At 42.7% G+C, this 16,495-nt stretch overlaps 1 protein-coding gene across 3 annotated transcripts in view; it reads left to right on the forward strand.

Annotated features, from left to right (window-relative positions):
• Positions 1-16,495, forward strand: part of man2a2 (mannosidase, alpha, class 2A, member 2) — a 52,746-nt gene that overhangs the window by 33,213 nt on the left and 3,038 nt on the right. For 2 of the 3 annotated variants that reach the window (XM_061677586.1, XM_061677589.1), the window contains 9 exons: positions 6,102-6,338; positions 6,406-6,528; positions 6,616-6,730; positions 6,861-6,994; positions 7,084-7,225; positions 7,368-7,501; positions 9,805-9,882; positions 10,269-10,463; positions 13,279-13,389. In XM_061677586.1, coding sequence (XP_061533570.1) covers positions 6,102-6,338; positions 6,406-6,528; positions 6,616-6,730; positions 6,861-6,994; positions 7,084-7,225; positions 7,368-7,501; positions 9,805-9,882; positions 10,269-10,463; positions 13,279-13,389 — 1,269 coding nt within the window. The remainder of the gene's footprint in view (positions 1-6,101; positions 6,339-6,405; positions 6,529-6,615; positions 6,731-6,860; positions 6,995-7,083; positions 7,226-7,367; positions 7,502-9,804; positions 9,883-10,268; positions 10,464-13,278; positions 13,390-16,495) is intronic. The other variant, XM_061677587.1, reaches the window with a different exon arrangement.

A 16,495-nucleotide genomic window follows, 5' to 3' on the forward strand; every position in this document is an offset into this window, starting at 1 on the left:
ATGCTTCACGTAAATGAGTCACTTTGAAAACTGTGGGTGGATCTCATGTCTCTTAATTGGAACGTTCCTCTCTCCTCTGTTTTACCGCGACCTGGATATTGTGGCTCGAGCATCGAATAGGATCCACAGATGAGCTAAAATCAAAGAACAAGTGAATGTTCCCTTTGTGGAAGTCTTTGAGCTTCTCAGCCAGCTTGATCTTAAAATTACATGGATAATATTTTAGTTTTATTATTTCTTATTATTTTCGTTAAAAATATAAAAAAAAATGTCTTTTAATTTAGGCAGTATTTGATTCTGAAATTATTTAATTATACTGGCTCATCGTTACTACGCAATAAAAGTCTAATAATTAGGATGTAATTTTGTCAAATCCATTTGGCCACATCAGGAAATTGAAAAGGTTTTCTGCGTTTTACATGAGCAACATATCACCATTATATATATATATATATATATATATATATATATACACACACACACACACACACACATACATACATACACACACACACACACACACACACACACACACACACACAAGTTCCTACAAATATGAGCTGCAATTAAGTGGTGTGGTGGGCGGGCTGGCTGTGACAGGATGGTGACACCCACTCACGATCAGAGTTCTGAAAAGTGAGCCGTGATCATATTTGACTTCAATCCAATTCCACTTGAAAAATGAAGCGTGTTGTGGTTGTAATCAGACACAGAGATGACTGATTTATGACGCCTGTCAATGATGGATGTCATCTTTAATTGCCAATCTGATTTCTCCATACATTTGTCCCACATCCTCGCTCCTCTGTTGTTCTCCTCATAAACATATATATTTGTCTCTGTTTCTCCTCGTCTCCGCAGTGGGATCTGTGGTGGGAGGCGCTAACATTTAACATGTAAACAAAGGAGGGAGGAACAACCCATCCATCCATTGTCTTCCGCTTAGCCGAGGTCGGGTCGTGGGGGCAGTAGCTTCAGCAGGGAAGCCCAGACTTCCTGCTCCACAGCCACTTCCTTCAGCTCTTCTGAGGGGATCCAGAGGCGTTCCTAGGCAAGCCGAGAGACGTCGTCTCTCCAGCGTGTCCTGGGGCATTTCCCGGGGTCTCTTCCCGGTGGGACGTGCCTGGAACAACTCACCATGGAGGCGTCCGGGAGGCATCCTAAAGAGATGTCCGAGCCACCTCATGTGTCTCCTCTCAATGCGGAGGAGCAGCAGCTCTACTCTGAGCCCCTTCCAGATGACCGAGCTTCTCACCTCTCTCTCTAAGGGACCCACAGCTCGTGACCAGATTGACCGGTAAATAGAGAGCTTTCTTCACCACAACGGACCGATACAAAGTCAGACTTTGTGGTCGTGTCATCGGACTTGCGGCAGCATGTCTTGGACACTTGGGTGAAGAGAGGGGCGGCGCTGTTAACTGATCACCACGTGGTGGTGAGTTGGCTCCGATGGTGGGGGAAGATGCCGGTCCGACCTGGTAGGCCCAAACGTATTGTGAGGGTCTGCTGGGAACGTCTGACAGAATCCCCTGTCAGGGGGAGTTTCAACTCAGACCTCCGGCAGAACTTCACCCATGTCTCGGGGGAGGCGGGGGGCATTGAGTGGACCATGTGCCGTGACTCTATTGCCGAGGCGGCCGACCGGAGCTGTGGCCGTAAGTTGGTCGGTACCTGTCGTGGTGGCAATCCCCGAACCCGTTGGTGGACACTAACGGTGAGGGATGCCGTCAAGCTGTAGAAGGAGTACTATTGGGCCTTTTTGTCCTGTGGGACTTTCATTCCCCAAAAGCCTCTCCTCAGTGCAAGACACATGAAAGCCTGCATGGAGTTTGCTACAAAACATCTGAAGGACTCCAAGATTTTCTGTTCTGATAGAACTTTTTTGCCTTAATTCTAAGCGGTATGTTTGAAGAAAACCAGGCACTGCTCATCACCTGTCCAAGACAGTCCCAACAGTGAAGCATAGTGGTGGCAGCATCATGCTGTGGGGGTGTTATTCAGCTGCAGGGACAGGGCGACTAGGTGCAATCGAAGGAAAGATGACCGCGGCCAAGTACAGGGATATCTTGGATCAGGGGTGCCCAATACGTCTATCGCGATCTACCAGTCGATCGCAAAGGTAGTGTGGGTAGATCGCGTCATGCAGATGTACACAGACAGGCATGAGCAGGCGCACACAACGGAACCTTCCTTGCAAGCTAGTGACTTATCGTTTAATTTAGAAACACAACTTAAGGGGTAAAAATGTGTGAGGGCGCTGGACCAAGTAAAAAGACGAAAACGTACCACTTCCATACGGAATGGGAGGAGGACTTTTTTTTTTTTACGATGATCTCACCAACATGCTGAATGAACTGAATCTAGAGCTGCAAGGAAAGTGATAAATATGATAAGCTCAATTAATGCTGTCAAACAAAAAAATGTGACATTTCTCCTCAAAGCTCCTGCGCCATGATTTGGCAAACTTAAAAAACCTTGTGTCGGAGTTGGAGATGCAAGGGAAATCATGTGCAGCTTGACAATGTACGCTACATAGAACAGATTGATAATTGTCTGGCAGAATTTGACAAACGATTTCAAGACTTTGCATTACTTGAGCCAATCGCTATGTTCATGTGCTACCCTTTTCAGGAAGATGCTGAGGTTGTTTCACTCGCATTAAAAATGGTAACACTCCATCCATTTTCAACACCGCTTATCCTGGTTAGGGTCGTGAGGCACTGCAGCCTATCCCAGCTGACCTCGGGCAAAAGGCGGACTACACCCTGAACTGGTCGCCAATCAGTTGCAGTGCACATATAGACACGGACAACCATCCGCACTCACATTCACACTGTCACTGAGTGGGAACTGAACCCACGCTGCCTGCACCAAAGTCAGGCGAGTGTACCACTACACTTGCAGTGACGCAACACTCTTTAACCTAAATTCTACTGTAGTAGAGGAGGAGATTTTGACATTACAAGCCGATATTGAGTTGAAGTCCAAAGCTCATGGACAGTTCTAGTGCTTACTCACAGAGAAGTACCCCGACATGAGGAAATGTGCAACCTGTTTGACTGCATTATTCAGCTCAACTTATTTATGTGAGTCAGCCTTTTCTCACATGAAGATCATCAAGTCCAAGTACCGTTCCACCATGACTGATGATCATTTGGAAGTTTGCTTGAGGCCAGCTGTCAGCAGCGACTGTCCGGATTATGTACATTAATGGGGGAAAAAAATTAACTTAAATTATTTTAGTAAATGGCTGCAATATAACAGAGTGAAAAACGTAAGGCGGTCTGAATACTTTCCGTACCCACTGTATGTAATCACACAGATATTGGTCTAATTATGGAGAAATAAATAAATAAAATACTCATGTTAAGAATCTGCTTGTTCTGTGTCTAAACAAGAGGTCACTAACTGACACAAGAAGTCACTAACTGACAGACCGCGGTATGGATCCGGACCCAGAATCAGTCCCATACAGACCAACACCATAGCCTCAAAAATGTTTTATCATACAAAACATACGGCGTCCTATTTTTAGTCGCACAGATCATCAGACAAATGTAAATCTAATCTTCTGCCAGACGTTCTCAGCAGACCTTTACAATACGTTTGGGCCTGCCACATCGGACCGGCATCTTCCCCAACCATCGGAGCAAATTCACCACCAGGTGGTGATCAGTTGACAGCCCCATACCATCACAGATGCTGGCTTTTGAACTTTGCGTCCATAACAGTCCGGATGGTTCTATTCCTCTTTGGCCCGGAGGACACTACGTCCGTAATTTCCAAAAACAACTTGAAATGTGACTCGTCGGACCACAGAACACTTTTCCACTTCGCATTTGCATCAGTCTATCTTAGATGAGCTCGGCCCAGAGAAGCCGGCGGCATTTCTGGGTGTTGTTGATAAATGGCTTTTGCTTTGCGTAGTAGAGTTTCAAGTTGCACTTATGGATGTAGCGCTGAACTGTATTTACTGACATTGGTTTTTTGAAGTGTTCCTGAGCCTACGTGGTGATATCCTTTACACATTGATCAGTTTTTGATGCATTGCCGCCTGAGGGATCGAAGGTCAATGGCATTCAATGTTGGTTTTCGGCCTTGGCATTTACAATGCAGTGATTTCTCCAGATTCTCTTAACCTTTTGATGATGATATGGACCGTAGATGATGAAATTCCTTTCAATTGTACGTTGAGGAACATTGTCCTTAAACTGTTCGACTATTTTCTCATGCACTTGGTCACTAAGAGGGGAACCTCGCCCCATCTTTGCTTCTGAATGACTGAGCGATTCAGGGAAGTTCCTTTTATACCCAATCATGGCACCCACCTGTTCCCAATTAGCCTGTTCACCTGTGGGATGTTCCAAACAGGTGTTTGATGAGTATTCCTCAACTTTCTCAGTCTTTTTTGCCACCTGTCCCACCTTTTTTGGAACGTGTTGCAGCCATAAAATTCTAAGTTAATGATTTGCTAAAAACAAAGTTTATCAGTTTGAACATTAAATATCTTGTATTTGTAGTGTGTTCAATTAAATATAGGTTGAACATGATTTGCAAATCATTGTATTCTGATTTTAACACAATATCCCAACCTCATTCGAATTGGGGTTGTATGAAGGCAGTTTACAGAAAAATGCATCCACACTATCGGGCGAAAGTTCATCATGCAACAAGACAATGACCCAACACACACTGCCAGCACAACAAATGACTTAATCAGGGGGGAAAGGTGGAAGGTCTTAGACTGGCCAAGTCAGTCACCGGTCCTTAACCAAATAGAGCAAGAAACCCCCAGAAACAAACAACAGAGAGAGGCTGCAGTCAAGGCCTGAAAAAAATTTCAAATGAAGAATGCAACAGTCTGGTGAAGTCAATGGGTCGGAGTCTTTGATGCAGTTATTGCAAGTAAGGGTTATGCCATCAAATATTAAATGATATTCACTTTTAAGTTAAGTTAATCATGTCTGTTCCAATACTTTTGCTCACTTGAAAAGTGGGTCGCTTCAAACAAAAGGTGATCTGTCCTGAGTTGTTTAACACATCTAGATGTAAATATCATGAAATGAAAGCTGGAATTCTGAACTTTTGTCTCATATTCATGTTTTGATCTGAAACCCAAATGTCTTCAGTATACAACAAAAACTAAGGAATTGACATAGCCGTTCCAATACTTTTGGAGGGGACTGTGTGTGTGTTAGTGTATATGTATGCGTATAGATATACAGTATGTATGTATGTATTGTATATAGATGGATGAATTTAGCATGTTCAGTAAATTCAAGTTGAAGAATCTCAAGGTGGCCCATGCATCCTTCCATTTTTCTGTATGCAGCCCTCAGAGGAAAACGTTTGGATACCCCTATCCTACAATTAGCAGCCCTCAGAGGAAAACGTTTGGATACCCCTATCCTACAATTAATATTACTGTCTGTTTAGTTAAGTAACACAACTCGGGGCATTTTATTTATTTATTTTTTTAAACATAAAAACACATCTGTGCTTACAGTGCAGATTATTTTGGTAGCCTAATAACATAAGTGCTAAACGCATGTGTAAACTTTCACAATATTTTTTTTCTTTTGACGTGTGTCATGCAGGTCATATTAATCTAAAAATGTTGAATTGATGCAACTGGACTCTTTTTTTTGTTGTTGAATTTGTTAATTTTTTTGGGGCGTTTTCTAAAAACATTGAAAAATGACATGCAATCAAGCTATTTGGCTGACGATTTCCGTAGTCTGTCACATGTCAAACAATGTTCTATTGTTTAGGGGGTCAAAGCTATTCCTCTGCTTTGCCACACTTCGTTGAACACGTGGGTGAAGTTGCTTGAGACTAAAGTGCATTCTTCAAAAATACAGTATTGACAGATGGAATGAAATACATATGCATACTAAGAAGTACCTGAGTAAGACCATCGCTCAGCAGCTTCAATTACAGAACATTGTTGTTAATGTGTAAATGCTTTTAATGTTTATTAAATGCCTTTCTGTCAAATCTCATTTTCCTCTGCTTTCAGTCTACAGCAATGGAAATGCAGCCAGGCCTGGGAAAGCTAATTCTCTCATGTCTAATTTTTACCCCCACAATCCTCGCCACAGGCTACATTCATGGTGCGTCTACCATCACTGGGTCTTGCCGTCTATCATCTGTATGACTCTCCGGACTCGCCCATGACGCTGCGCTCAGACACCCTTCTCCGGCTGCCGGGTAGCGCCCTCTCTGCCCGCGCTTTGGACCCACTTCCTGTTCGGTCTCAGCAGGCTGACCCTCAGACATTCTACATCAGCAGCCAGTTTCTGACACTGGGCTTCTCTGGCACCACCGGCCTGCTGGAGGTTTGAGTCAGAACTGTTAATTTTTTTTTCTCCCATAATGCTGACCTTGTTCTTTCTCAACCTGCAGAGTATCAAACACAAAGATGATCCTCACGAAAGGAAGGTCAAGATGCACTTCGTGATGTATGGAACTCGTCCTTCTAAGGACAAAAGTGGCGCTTATCTTTTCCTGCCCGATGGGAAAGCAACGGTACTCACTCACTTTTTGGGTTCTATACTCCACACTTCTTCTGTTGCCACTATTAATTTTGATTATCTTCCTTCTTGCTGCTTTCAGCCCTATGACCACAAAGAGCCACCAGTGGTGCGCGTCGTTGAGGGGCCTCTCTTCTCTGAAGTATTGGCTTACTACCAACACTTTGAGCAGGCAATTCGCATCCACAATGTTCCAGGTAACTTAACTATTGTGGAATCTGTTCAAATTGCAAATGCAGCAGCTGTCTTTTTTAACAAAAAAAATTAATAGTCGATTTATATCCCATAAAAATACACATTTGAACACTCTTCACTTCATGTTTCCAGGTGTGGATGGCCTATCTGTGGACATCACCAGCAAAGTGGACATCAGAGACCAGACCAACAAGGAGCTGGCCCTGCGAATGGTCACTGACATCCAGAGCAGAGATGTCTTCTACACAGACCTCAATGGCTTCCAGGTCAGTGTGATGATGCTTTGTTGAGTATTGATGCATATACTGTAAAAATCTCAAAATGTTGAAAATCTGGCAACCACCTCCTTTCATAGATGCAGCTCCGTCGTCGCCACCAGAAGCTCCCCTTGCAAGCTAACTTCTACCCTATGACCAGCCAGGTGTACATCCAGGACAGCCATCATAGGCTGACTCTGCACACGGCTCAGTCTTTGGGTGTCAGCAGCCCGGAGAGTGGTCTGCATCTCATTTTGTTTCGTTTTGTTGAATTTTGTCTCACTTAATTTAAGTTTCTGTAGTTAAGCAGTTCACACTCCCAATGTCGTATGAGTCCTATAGGTTTGGATGTGCAGTGTTTATCTATAATGGTCTCCTCTAGGCCAGCTCGAAGTAATTTTGGACCGCCGACTGATGCAGGATGATAATCGTGGGCTGGGTCAAGGCCTCAAGGACAATAAGAGGACCGTCAACCACTTCCGACTGCTTCTGGAGAGGAGATTGACGGGCAATAAGGTCAGACAGCTGACAGCAAATAAGCAGTGAAATTTCCACCTAAAATAAGCGCCGAAACAGTATGAAAAAAAGTATTCGGACAATATAATTGAAATAAATTGAGTTGGTGAGCCTTTGCAGCTTATAATTTTTGGGGGAAATGTTTTTGTATGCTTTTATAGGTTTATTGTTGAGGTAAGTGAATTATTATAATTTTATAAAGTAATATGATTTAGGTTTTGCAATACTTTAGGGGAAATAACATTTCAACTCTGCTATACAGTGGATATAAAAAGTCTATACATCTCTGTTCAAATGCCAGGGTTTTGTGATATGAAAAATAAATACCAAGATAAATAATTTCAGGTTTTTCCACCATTAATGGGAAATATTACCTGTAAAAATCAACAGGAAAAAAAAACCCCAAATCTTTTAGAGAAGAGGTAAAAATAAACTGAAATAATGTGAATTGCAAAAGTGTGCACAGCCTCTCATACCTGGGCAAATAAATGTGGTCAGAATTAACCAATCACATACAAACTCACACCTTTCCATTAAAGTGGGGAGTCAACACACACCTTTCCATTTAAAGTGCCTCTGATTAGCCCAAACTAAAGTTCTTAGAGCACAAGCCATGGTCCATGGGGTACAAAAGAATTTCCAAGGCATTAAATATTTCAGGGACATCGTGCAAATATGGAACTACAGTTAGATTACAATGAGACGAGATGAGTGGAAAACTGGTCAAGAAGGCCACTAAGAGGTCGACAGCAACGTTGAAAGAGCTGCAAAATGTAGTCTGTCTTGTTAACAAGCAACCGTTTGCAGTTAGTAAATAATTCTTCAAAGAGGAGGCTTGCACCTATTATACCACTCTCAGCTTAAGGTTACTGTCAAACTAAACATGAAACAAAGAATTATAAGTTGTGCATTTAAAACAACTACATTGTCTCCATTAACCTTATGCTAATATACACTATATTGCCAAAAGTATTTGCTCACCTGCTGTGGCTCACATATGATCTGGACTGACATCCCCTTCTTAATCAATAGGGTTTAATATGACATTGGTCCACCTTTTGTGTGTGTACGTCGAAAGAAATGCACTGATTGGCTGACTGGCCCGCGTGACCGCAGCGATCAGCGATGAGAGGAGTGTGTTAGCGTCGCAACATGCTACGGCGCACTACACTTGTCAGAGTGTCACTTTACAATTGACTGGGTGAGATAGAGGGGCCTTATTGTTCACGCCGGCCTCTGTCCCAGCAAATGCAGATCCACGGATCGGGATCAGTTGCCGTGTACCTCCGCTTTGCGAAACCAGGGTCCTGGCTCGCGGCGGCCGCCACCGGGAAGCCCCTGGAGTCGTTTTATTTGAGTTTTATTTATTCTTACTTGGCTGTTTCTAAACCTGTGTTGCCTTTCAGAGTGTTCCTGCCTTTCTAACTTGAATTTTGGGACTTAAAGCAAATAGATCACTGTTAGTAGGCAGTAATTTTTAATGCTAGTTAGAATAGCAACAATGCTAGTTAGAATAGCAACAATTTATAATGTCTAAAGATGACAAATTCTGTTAAATTAGTGAACAGGCAATTTCTCAATAGACATTGTTGTTATTGTGAGCATGGCGTGATGATTGCTACGGCAATAAAAGTGTTTTGGAGGCTATCTGTCTTATAATGAGCAGCATAATGCGTGCATTGAAGGAGAAAAGTGTGACAAAAACTGTTTAATTCTATACAATTGTTATTACTGTATGTTAAGGCTGTAACGAGCTGTCACCCCCCCTCAAATTGGCCGGTCTCGATCATATCAATATTTTTGTCCTGTTTTTTTAATTTTTAAATAAATTGCACATCACATCAGGCTTCCGAATCATGGGGAAGACTGCTGACTTGACGTTTGTGCAGAACACCATCACCGACACCTCCATAAGGAAAAGGTCTAAAAAAGAAATCGCAAAAGAAGCTGGATGCTCACATGGTCTGCCTCTCAGTCAAAGACACTATATTTTTAAATGGAACTTAAACCTTGAGGTCAGGGCTTCTTCCACACCAAACTCATCCAACTATCCCTTTATGGACATTGATTTGTGCACTAGGAGCAAAAAAGATTTCCCCAAACTGCTCCCACAAAGTTCTCTGTAAGATGGTTTCAGTCTGTGCCTCAAGACTTTTGTTCATGCATTGTACTTATACAAGCTGTGCTACTGCATTGTTCTTCCTCATGTGCTTCATGAACACGTAGTCGTCATCGTATTTTTTTTTGCTCCATTCACTTTTCAAGCCTTTTGTTTTTCATCTCTTCCCTTGTGTTGCCTTCAGCCTGTTGGCTTCGTTGTCAAATTCTCCTCCCTGTTTCACAATCTCCTCTCCAAAATGTTGAGTGACAGAGTTGAAGAGGTAATGTGATCATGGCAACAGCGCCGATGCTTGTACGCGTAGCGTCTGTAGCTCCTTTTCCTTTTTCATAGCTCCTCATAGCCAAAAGTAAAAAATGGTATGGTACAATCGATAAACAAATGAGAACGGAGGACGTAGATGTAGTTTTAGTGTGTAGTGCTCCAAAACTGTTCATGCTTCTTTGGGATAAAGTTTCTTTGCCAGCCAAGATCCTCAGTTCAAGTAAAACATTACACATGCTGCTTAGAGCAGTGTAATATTGTACTGTACTTGGCATTTAGAAGTAGACTTCACCAAACCCACTGTGTATTGATGTGTGTGTTTAAATGAAGCAGGCTCGAAGCAATTGTTAATCATCCTCCCTTATTTTCTGTTCCCTCCTCCAGATGATGGACAGCTCCACGACGAGCTTTCCCTCTGTGCTCAGTCATATGACCAACGGCTTCCTGAATCACGATCTTCTGGCACTGCCAGTCCTACCCAAAAGACGCGGCGTGCCTCCTCTGCAAACCTTTGCACCACTTAAGTCCGCGCTCCCCTGTGACTTCCACCTGTTAAACCTGCGCAGCATACAGAGCCAAGTAAAGTGACCGACTCGACTCTTTAACCTAAGGCTCAATTTACACTGAATGGTTTAAGTGTCATCATTTTTTATTTATTTTTTTGTCAAGTTGCACAATTCAGATATGCATGGGATCGGATACTGTCTCTTAGGATTTTAATTGTCTCCTCCAAATGTGGATAAAAATCAATTATTTATTGGATATACCAATCTAAGTGCAGTATACAGTGGGTACGGAAAGTTTTCAGACCCTTAAATTTTTCACTCTTTGTTATATTGCAGCCATTTGTTAAAATCCTTCAAGTTAATTTTTGTTCCTCATTAATGTACAACCCCAATTCCAATGAAGATGGGATGTTGTTAAACATAAATAAAAACAGAATGATTTGCAAATCATGTTCAACCTATATTTAATTGAATACACTACAAAGACAAGATATTTAATGTTCAAACTGATATGTTCAACTTTTTAGCAAATAATCAATAACCATAAAATTCCAAGTTGATTTGCTAAAAACAATCAAGTTTATCATTATATTTGATATATATGAGGGGCACCAGGTCATATTTTTACAAGTTTAACTTGAGGCAAAATGACGACAAACCTTTTTAATTTCGACAAACCTTTTTAATCAGTCTCTTATCGGAAGGTGGCTACATCTTAGAAACTTTTGAGTTCTAGCCTTTCCAGAGGTTTCGTTCCGAACCCAATCACACAAAACAATAACGCAAGTGAAGCAGGAGTCCTATAAAAAAGTGGTTTCTACAGGATAAAACACAGACAAACACAAAACAAACAAGGTACAGACGAACATTGGCAAAGGAAGGGATTTGTGACGTGAGATGAGCAGAATCTGTGTGTAGTGAATGTGTAACCTAACCACGAACTAACGCTAACGCAATAGCAATGTTATGCGCTGCATGCTTTGAACAGTAAATATTTATATTAAAAACAGTAGGCCTAAATATACACTGAACAAACATATTAATGCAACACTTTTGTTTTTGCTCCCATTTTTCGTGAGCTGGACTCAAAGATGTAAAACGTTTTCTACATACACAAAAGGCCATTTCCCTCAAATATTGTTCACAAATCTGTCTAAATCTGTGTTAGTGAGCATTTCTCCTTTGTCGAGATAATCCATCCCACCTTACAGGTGTGGCATGTCAAGATGCTGATTAGACAGCCTGATTATTGCAAAGGTGTGCAGTAGGCTGGCCACAATAGAAGGCCACTCTGAAATGTGCAGTTTTGCTTTATTGTGGGGGTCTGGGGTTTCAGACAGTATCTGGTGTGAGCACTATTTGCCTCATGCAGTGCAACATATCTTCGCATAGAGTTGATCAGGTTGTTGATTGTGGCCTATGGAATGTTGGTCCACTCCTCTTTAATGTGCGAAGTTGCTGGATATTGGCAAGAACTGGAACACGCTGTCGTATACGCTGATCTAGAGTATCCCAAACATGCCACCATGGGCCACTCGATCCACAACGTTGACATTAGCAACCCGCTCACCCACACGACGCCACCCACGCTGTCACTGAACAGTGAAAACCAGGATTCATCCGTGAAGAGAACACCTCTCCAACGTGCCAGACGCCATCGAATGTGAGCATTCGCCCACTCAAGTCTGTTACGATGACGAACTGCAGTCAGGTCGAGACCCCGATGAGCATGCAGCTGAGCATCCCTGAGACGGTTTCTGATAGTTTGTGTACAAATTATTTGGTTATGCAAACCGACTGTTGCAGCAGCTGTCCGGGTGGCTGGTCTCAGACGATCTTGGAGGTAAACATGCTGGATGTGGAGGTCCTGGGCTGGTGTGGTTACAAGTGGTCTGCGGTTGTGAGGCCAGTTGGATGTACTGCCAAATTGTCTGTAATGCCTTTGGAAGATGGCTTATGGTAGAGAAATGAACATTCAATTCACGGGTAACAGCTCTGGTGGACATTCCTGCAGTTTATAGCATGCCAATTGCACGCTCCCTCAGAACTTATCTGTGGCTTTGTGATGTGTGATAAAACTGCACATTTCAGATTGGCCTTTTATTGTGGCCAGCCTATGGCACACCTGTCCAATAATCATGCTGTATAATCAGCATCTTGATATGCCACACCTGTGAGGTGGGCTTGATTATCTTGACAAAGGAGAAATGCTCACTTAGACAGATTTGTGAAATATATTCGAAGGAAATGGCCTTTTGTGTATGTAGAAAAAGTTTTAGATCTTGGAGTCTAGCTCACGAAAAATGGGAGCAAAAACAAAAGTGTTGCATTTATATTTTTGTTCAGTATAAAACAATCTTAGTGCAGCTTGTGCTGCATGATTTATATTCTTATGCCGCTCCCCAAACTAGTTAATTGCACTTGAAATGTTGTATGTGGAACCGTTGTAAACCGACGACCCCATGTACAGTTCGTTTTTAGGTTGTATTTATACAGTGGTTGACTTTTTTTTCTTCAACTTCCTTAAACCTTTTGCATCAAAGTCAGCAAAGGTTGAGGATTTCATTTTAAGTTTATTATACATATTTTAAAACAAATAAAAGCTCTATATATATTATTGCCCGTACAGTTAAAGGAAGGTTTATAATGGCAACAGTTTGACTCTGGAACAGTTTTACTGTGTTCACGTTTTGTCCTATGCACAACATTATTATAACTCCGAACACATGGGAGATGGACCCGTGTCATGTTTCGAGTAGAATAGAAAATAACTTTTTTGTGACTGTCACAGGAAACAATGAAAATCAGTTTCACTGTTGAGGTTCCACTGTTGTTTTGTATTTTTGTTTTTTCTTAAATGGAATCTTTCTTTTTGTGTGCATGCGCAGGACCCCAATGCTCCGTCACCATACACGGCTTTAATTGTTCACCGTTTTGGCCTTGACTGTGCTTTGGATAGTCCAAACTTAGGCTACAACTGCACCACCACCCAAGGACAGGTGAGGAACCACACACAAAATACAGAGGTACCTCGTCTTACGAGTGTGCCAACTTATACTTTTTTCGAGTTACGAGCAGTCACTAGGTCGATTTTTGGGTTTTTTTGTTTTGTTTTTTTCTTCTTTGTGTCGTGCCAAAATTCACTTTTTTTGCAGCTTGGTACCATCAGACGCCGTGTGCAATCATCAGAGGCCTTGTGCAGTCATCAGAAACTGTGAAAACAAAGTACAAATGAATATTATCAATTAAGCTCCAAGACTGGGACAAACTACAGTGAAGCATACATAAGCTCAAGAAAATGTCCTCGTTCCCCTTGCCAAGGGCACTAATCTAATGCTGCATTCTCACCGTACGTGAATTGAACCATTCACGCGACATGATTACATATAAATTCATTGGCTCACCACCTGTTGGAGGGGCCAAGGTGGTCAGGTGCATAGTGAGCTGTGTGTCTGCTGAAGGCAGGGACCTTGTCGATCCGATCCCTGGCTATGGAAGCTGGCTGTGGGGGTGTGGAATGTCACCTCTCTGTCAGGGAAGGAGCCTGAAATAGTGTGCAAGGTCGAGAAGTTCCGCCGTCGTTCTGCTGGGGGACTTCAATGCTCACGTGGGCAATGACAGTGGTACCTGGAAGAGCGTGTTTGGGAGGAATGCAGTTCGATGATCGACTTTGTGGTTGTGCTATCGGACTAACGGCCTCCTGTCTTGGACACTGGTGAAGAGAGGGGCGGCACTGTCAACTGATGACCACCAGTGGTGAGTTGGCTCCGATGGTGGGGGGAAAGACCGCTAACCTGGGAAACCCAAACGTATTGTGAGAGTCTGTTGGCAACATCTGTCAGAATCCCCCGTCAGAAGGAACTTCAACTCCCACCTCCAACAGAACTTCTCCCCTATCCCAGGGGAGACGGGGAACATAGTGTCCGAGTGGACCACCATTGTTGAGGCAGCTGACTGGAGCATAAGGTGGTCAGAGCCTGTCATGGCGGCAATCCCCGAACCTGTTGGTGGACAGCAACGGTTAGGGGTTCCGTCAAGCTGAAGGAGGAGTCGCAGCCAAGTGCGAAGCAGCTGGGGTGAAAATCAGCACCTCCAAATCTCAGGCCGTGGTTCTCAGTTAGATAAGGGTACAGTACCCGACGGATGGATGGGCAGAATTTAAGCTACCGCGGTGTGCTCCTTCAGGTTGGACAGGGAGTTTTTGAATGCAGTTCACTGTAGACAGACAGGACTATTGTGTGCGAAATGTTTCGCTCCAATCAGGTTCGACCGCATCGCTTGGTGTGCTGCAGACCTTAGTTGGGAGATTTAAAATGCAGTGGAACCTCGATAAAACAAACCCCGACATAATGGATACCGGATAAAACGGACCGTTGGCATTGAACATTGTGTCCAAAAATAATTTCCATGTGTCACATAAAATGCAGTGTAAAATCGAATGTTAGTTCCAGAATCGGCCATGTTAAATGTGGGGCATTGACGTGGCGGTTATATCTATTGTCTATTGTGCGTAGAGTGCCGCGCAGAGAGAGCGGCATGGCTGCGGTGCTAACTCTGAGGAATACAAAACACAAGTCTAAACTGGAGACTGAAACATGCTATTTTTGATTTTTTTTTTTTTTTTTGGTCAAGCTGTTTGTCTTTGGCAACAGATTTGGAACTAGAAAGCATACTAATTCCTCGTGGCTAATGAAAGCGACTCGCCTCGGATGAGTCAACAATGTCACCATTATCAAGCACACCAACGTGGTAAATGTTAAAACTTTCAACACCAGCGTGGTAAATGTTAAACTTTCAAGCATCTTTTACATTTATTTACAATAACTTTGTACTGTACTGGGCGTTTTCATCCATTTTCTATACAGTAATATGGGTGCATATGGACTCCAAAAAAAAAGAAATATGTGTCAATGTAATGGACGATTGGCTATATTGGACGACCCCCACCCCTATTACTCCGTTATATCGAGGTTCCACTGTACATTTAAAGCTTTTTTTGATGATTGATTTGATGATTTTGAAATTGTGTTAAATGCCCTCGGTGTTCCGTCATCATTTTACCTGGGCTGCTCACTGGGGCGAGGCTGCTGCTTCTCATCTTGCCTGATGACAAATCAATGTGCCCTATGCACAGATCTTGCTGTTTGGTCACGGCGCTGTTGTCTGCAACTACTGGGCTGGGACAGCCGTTCTTGGCTATAAGAAGCATAATGCCTGGATTGATTCCGGTGCGGGTAGACCTCTGCTCTCTCGATCGCACAAAGTGACTGCGTTTACCTGCCGTCATGCTTATAGATTGGCTGCTGGATGTACTATCCCTGGAAGGTTTCTTGTCCCGGTGTAGACATGAGTGTGGGGGGACTGCTCTTGTAAGACGGGTCCCTACATAACTGTCATTAACGTCATGGGTAATGTTTTTACCTTTTTACTTTATTGAACTGGTCTCTCTGGTTTGGACCGTAACTATGTTGACAAAGGCTTTCATCATTTTGGTCATTCTGATCAGAATCATCTTTATTTGCCAAGTATGTCCAAAAAACACACAAGGAATTTGTCTCCTGTAGTTTGAGCCGCTCTAGTACGACAACAGACAGTCAATTGACAGAGAACACTTTTGAGACATAGCCATTGACAAAAAAACAAAAAAAAGTCACTGAGCAATAAAGGGTTGCTAGTTATCTGGTAATGTCGGTACAACTTATTGTATTTTTTTCTCTCTTCTTCTTGACAATTGTGCAAAAAGATGCAGTGTCCTCTAGCACTTAGAGAAGTTCAAATGACTAATCTCGCGATCGTGACCGTGTTACATCATGAAGGGATGTTGATTCTGCTACCACTGGACATGCAATACTGTATATTGTTGATCCTTTAAAATGTGTTTTACCATATGCTCCGTTTTAAATTGTCCCATTTTTAGTGATTGGCACAACTGCTGTTTTAAATGATTGTCCCTCAGGTGGCTCTGTCAAGGAATTCCTTTTTAAGGATTTAAATGTTGTTGTTAATTTGCGCTCATATCCAAAGTAATCTGGGTCCCGAGCTGTTTATTTCTGATTTGTCTCAGTTGTCAACTGCTCTTGAATTTAGTAACCGGCACAGCCCTGG

The sequence above is a fragment of the Phycodurus eques genome, chromosome 5, assembly GCF_024500275.1.
Source record: "Phycodurus eques isolate BA_2022a chromosome 5, UOR_Pequ_1.1, whole genome shotgun sequence".
Taxonomy (NCBI): domain Eukaryota; kingdom Metazoa; phylum Chordata; class Actinopteri; order Syngnathiformes; family Syngnathidae; genus Phycodurus; species Phycodurus eques.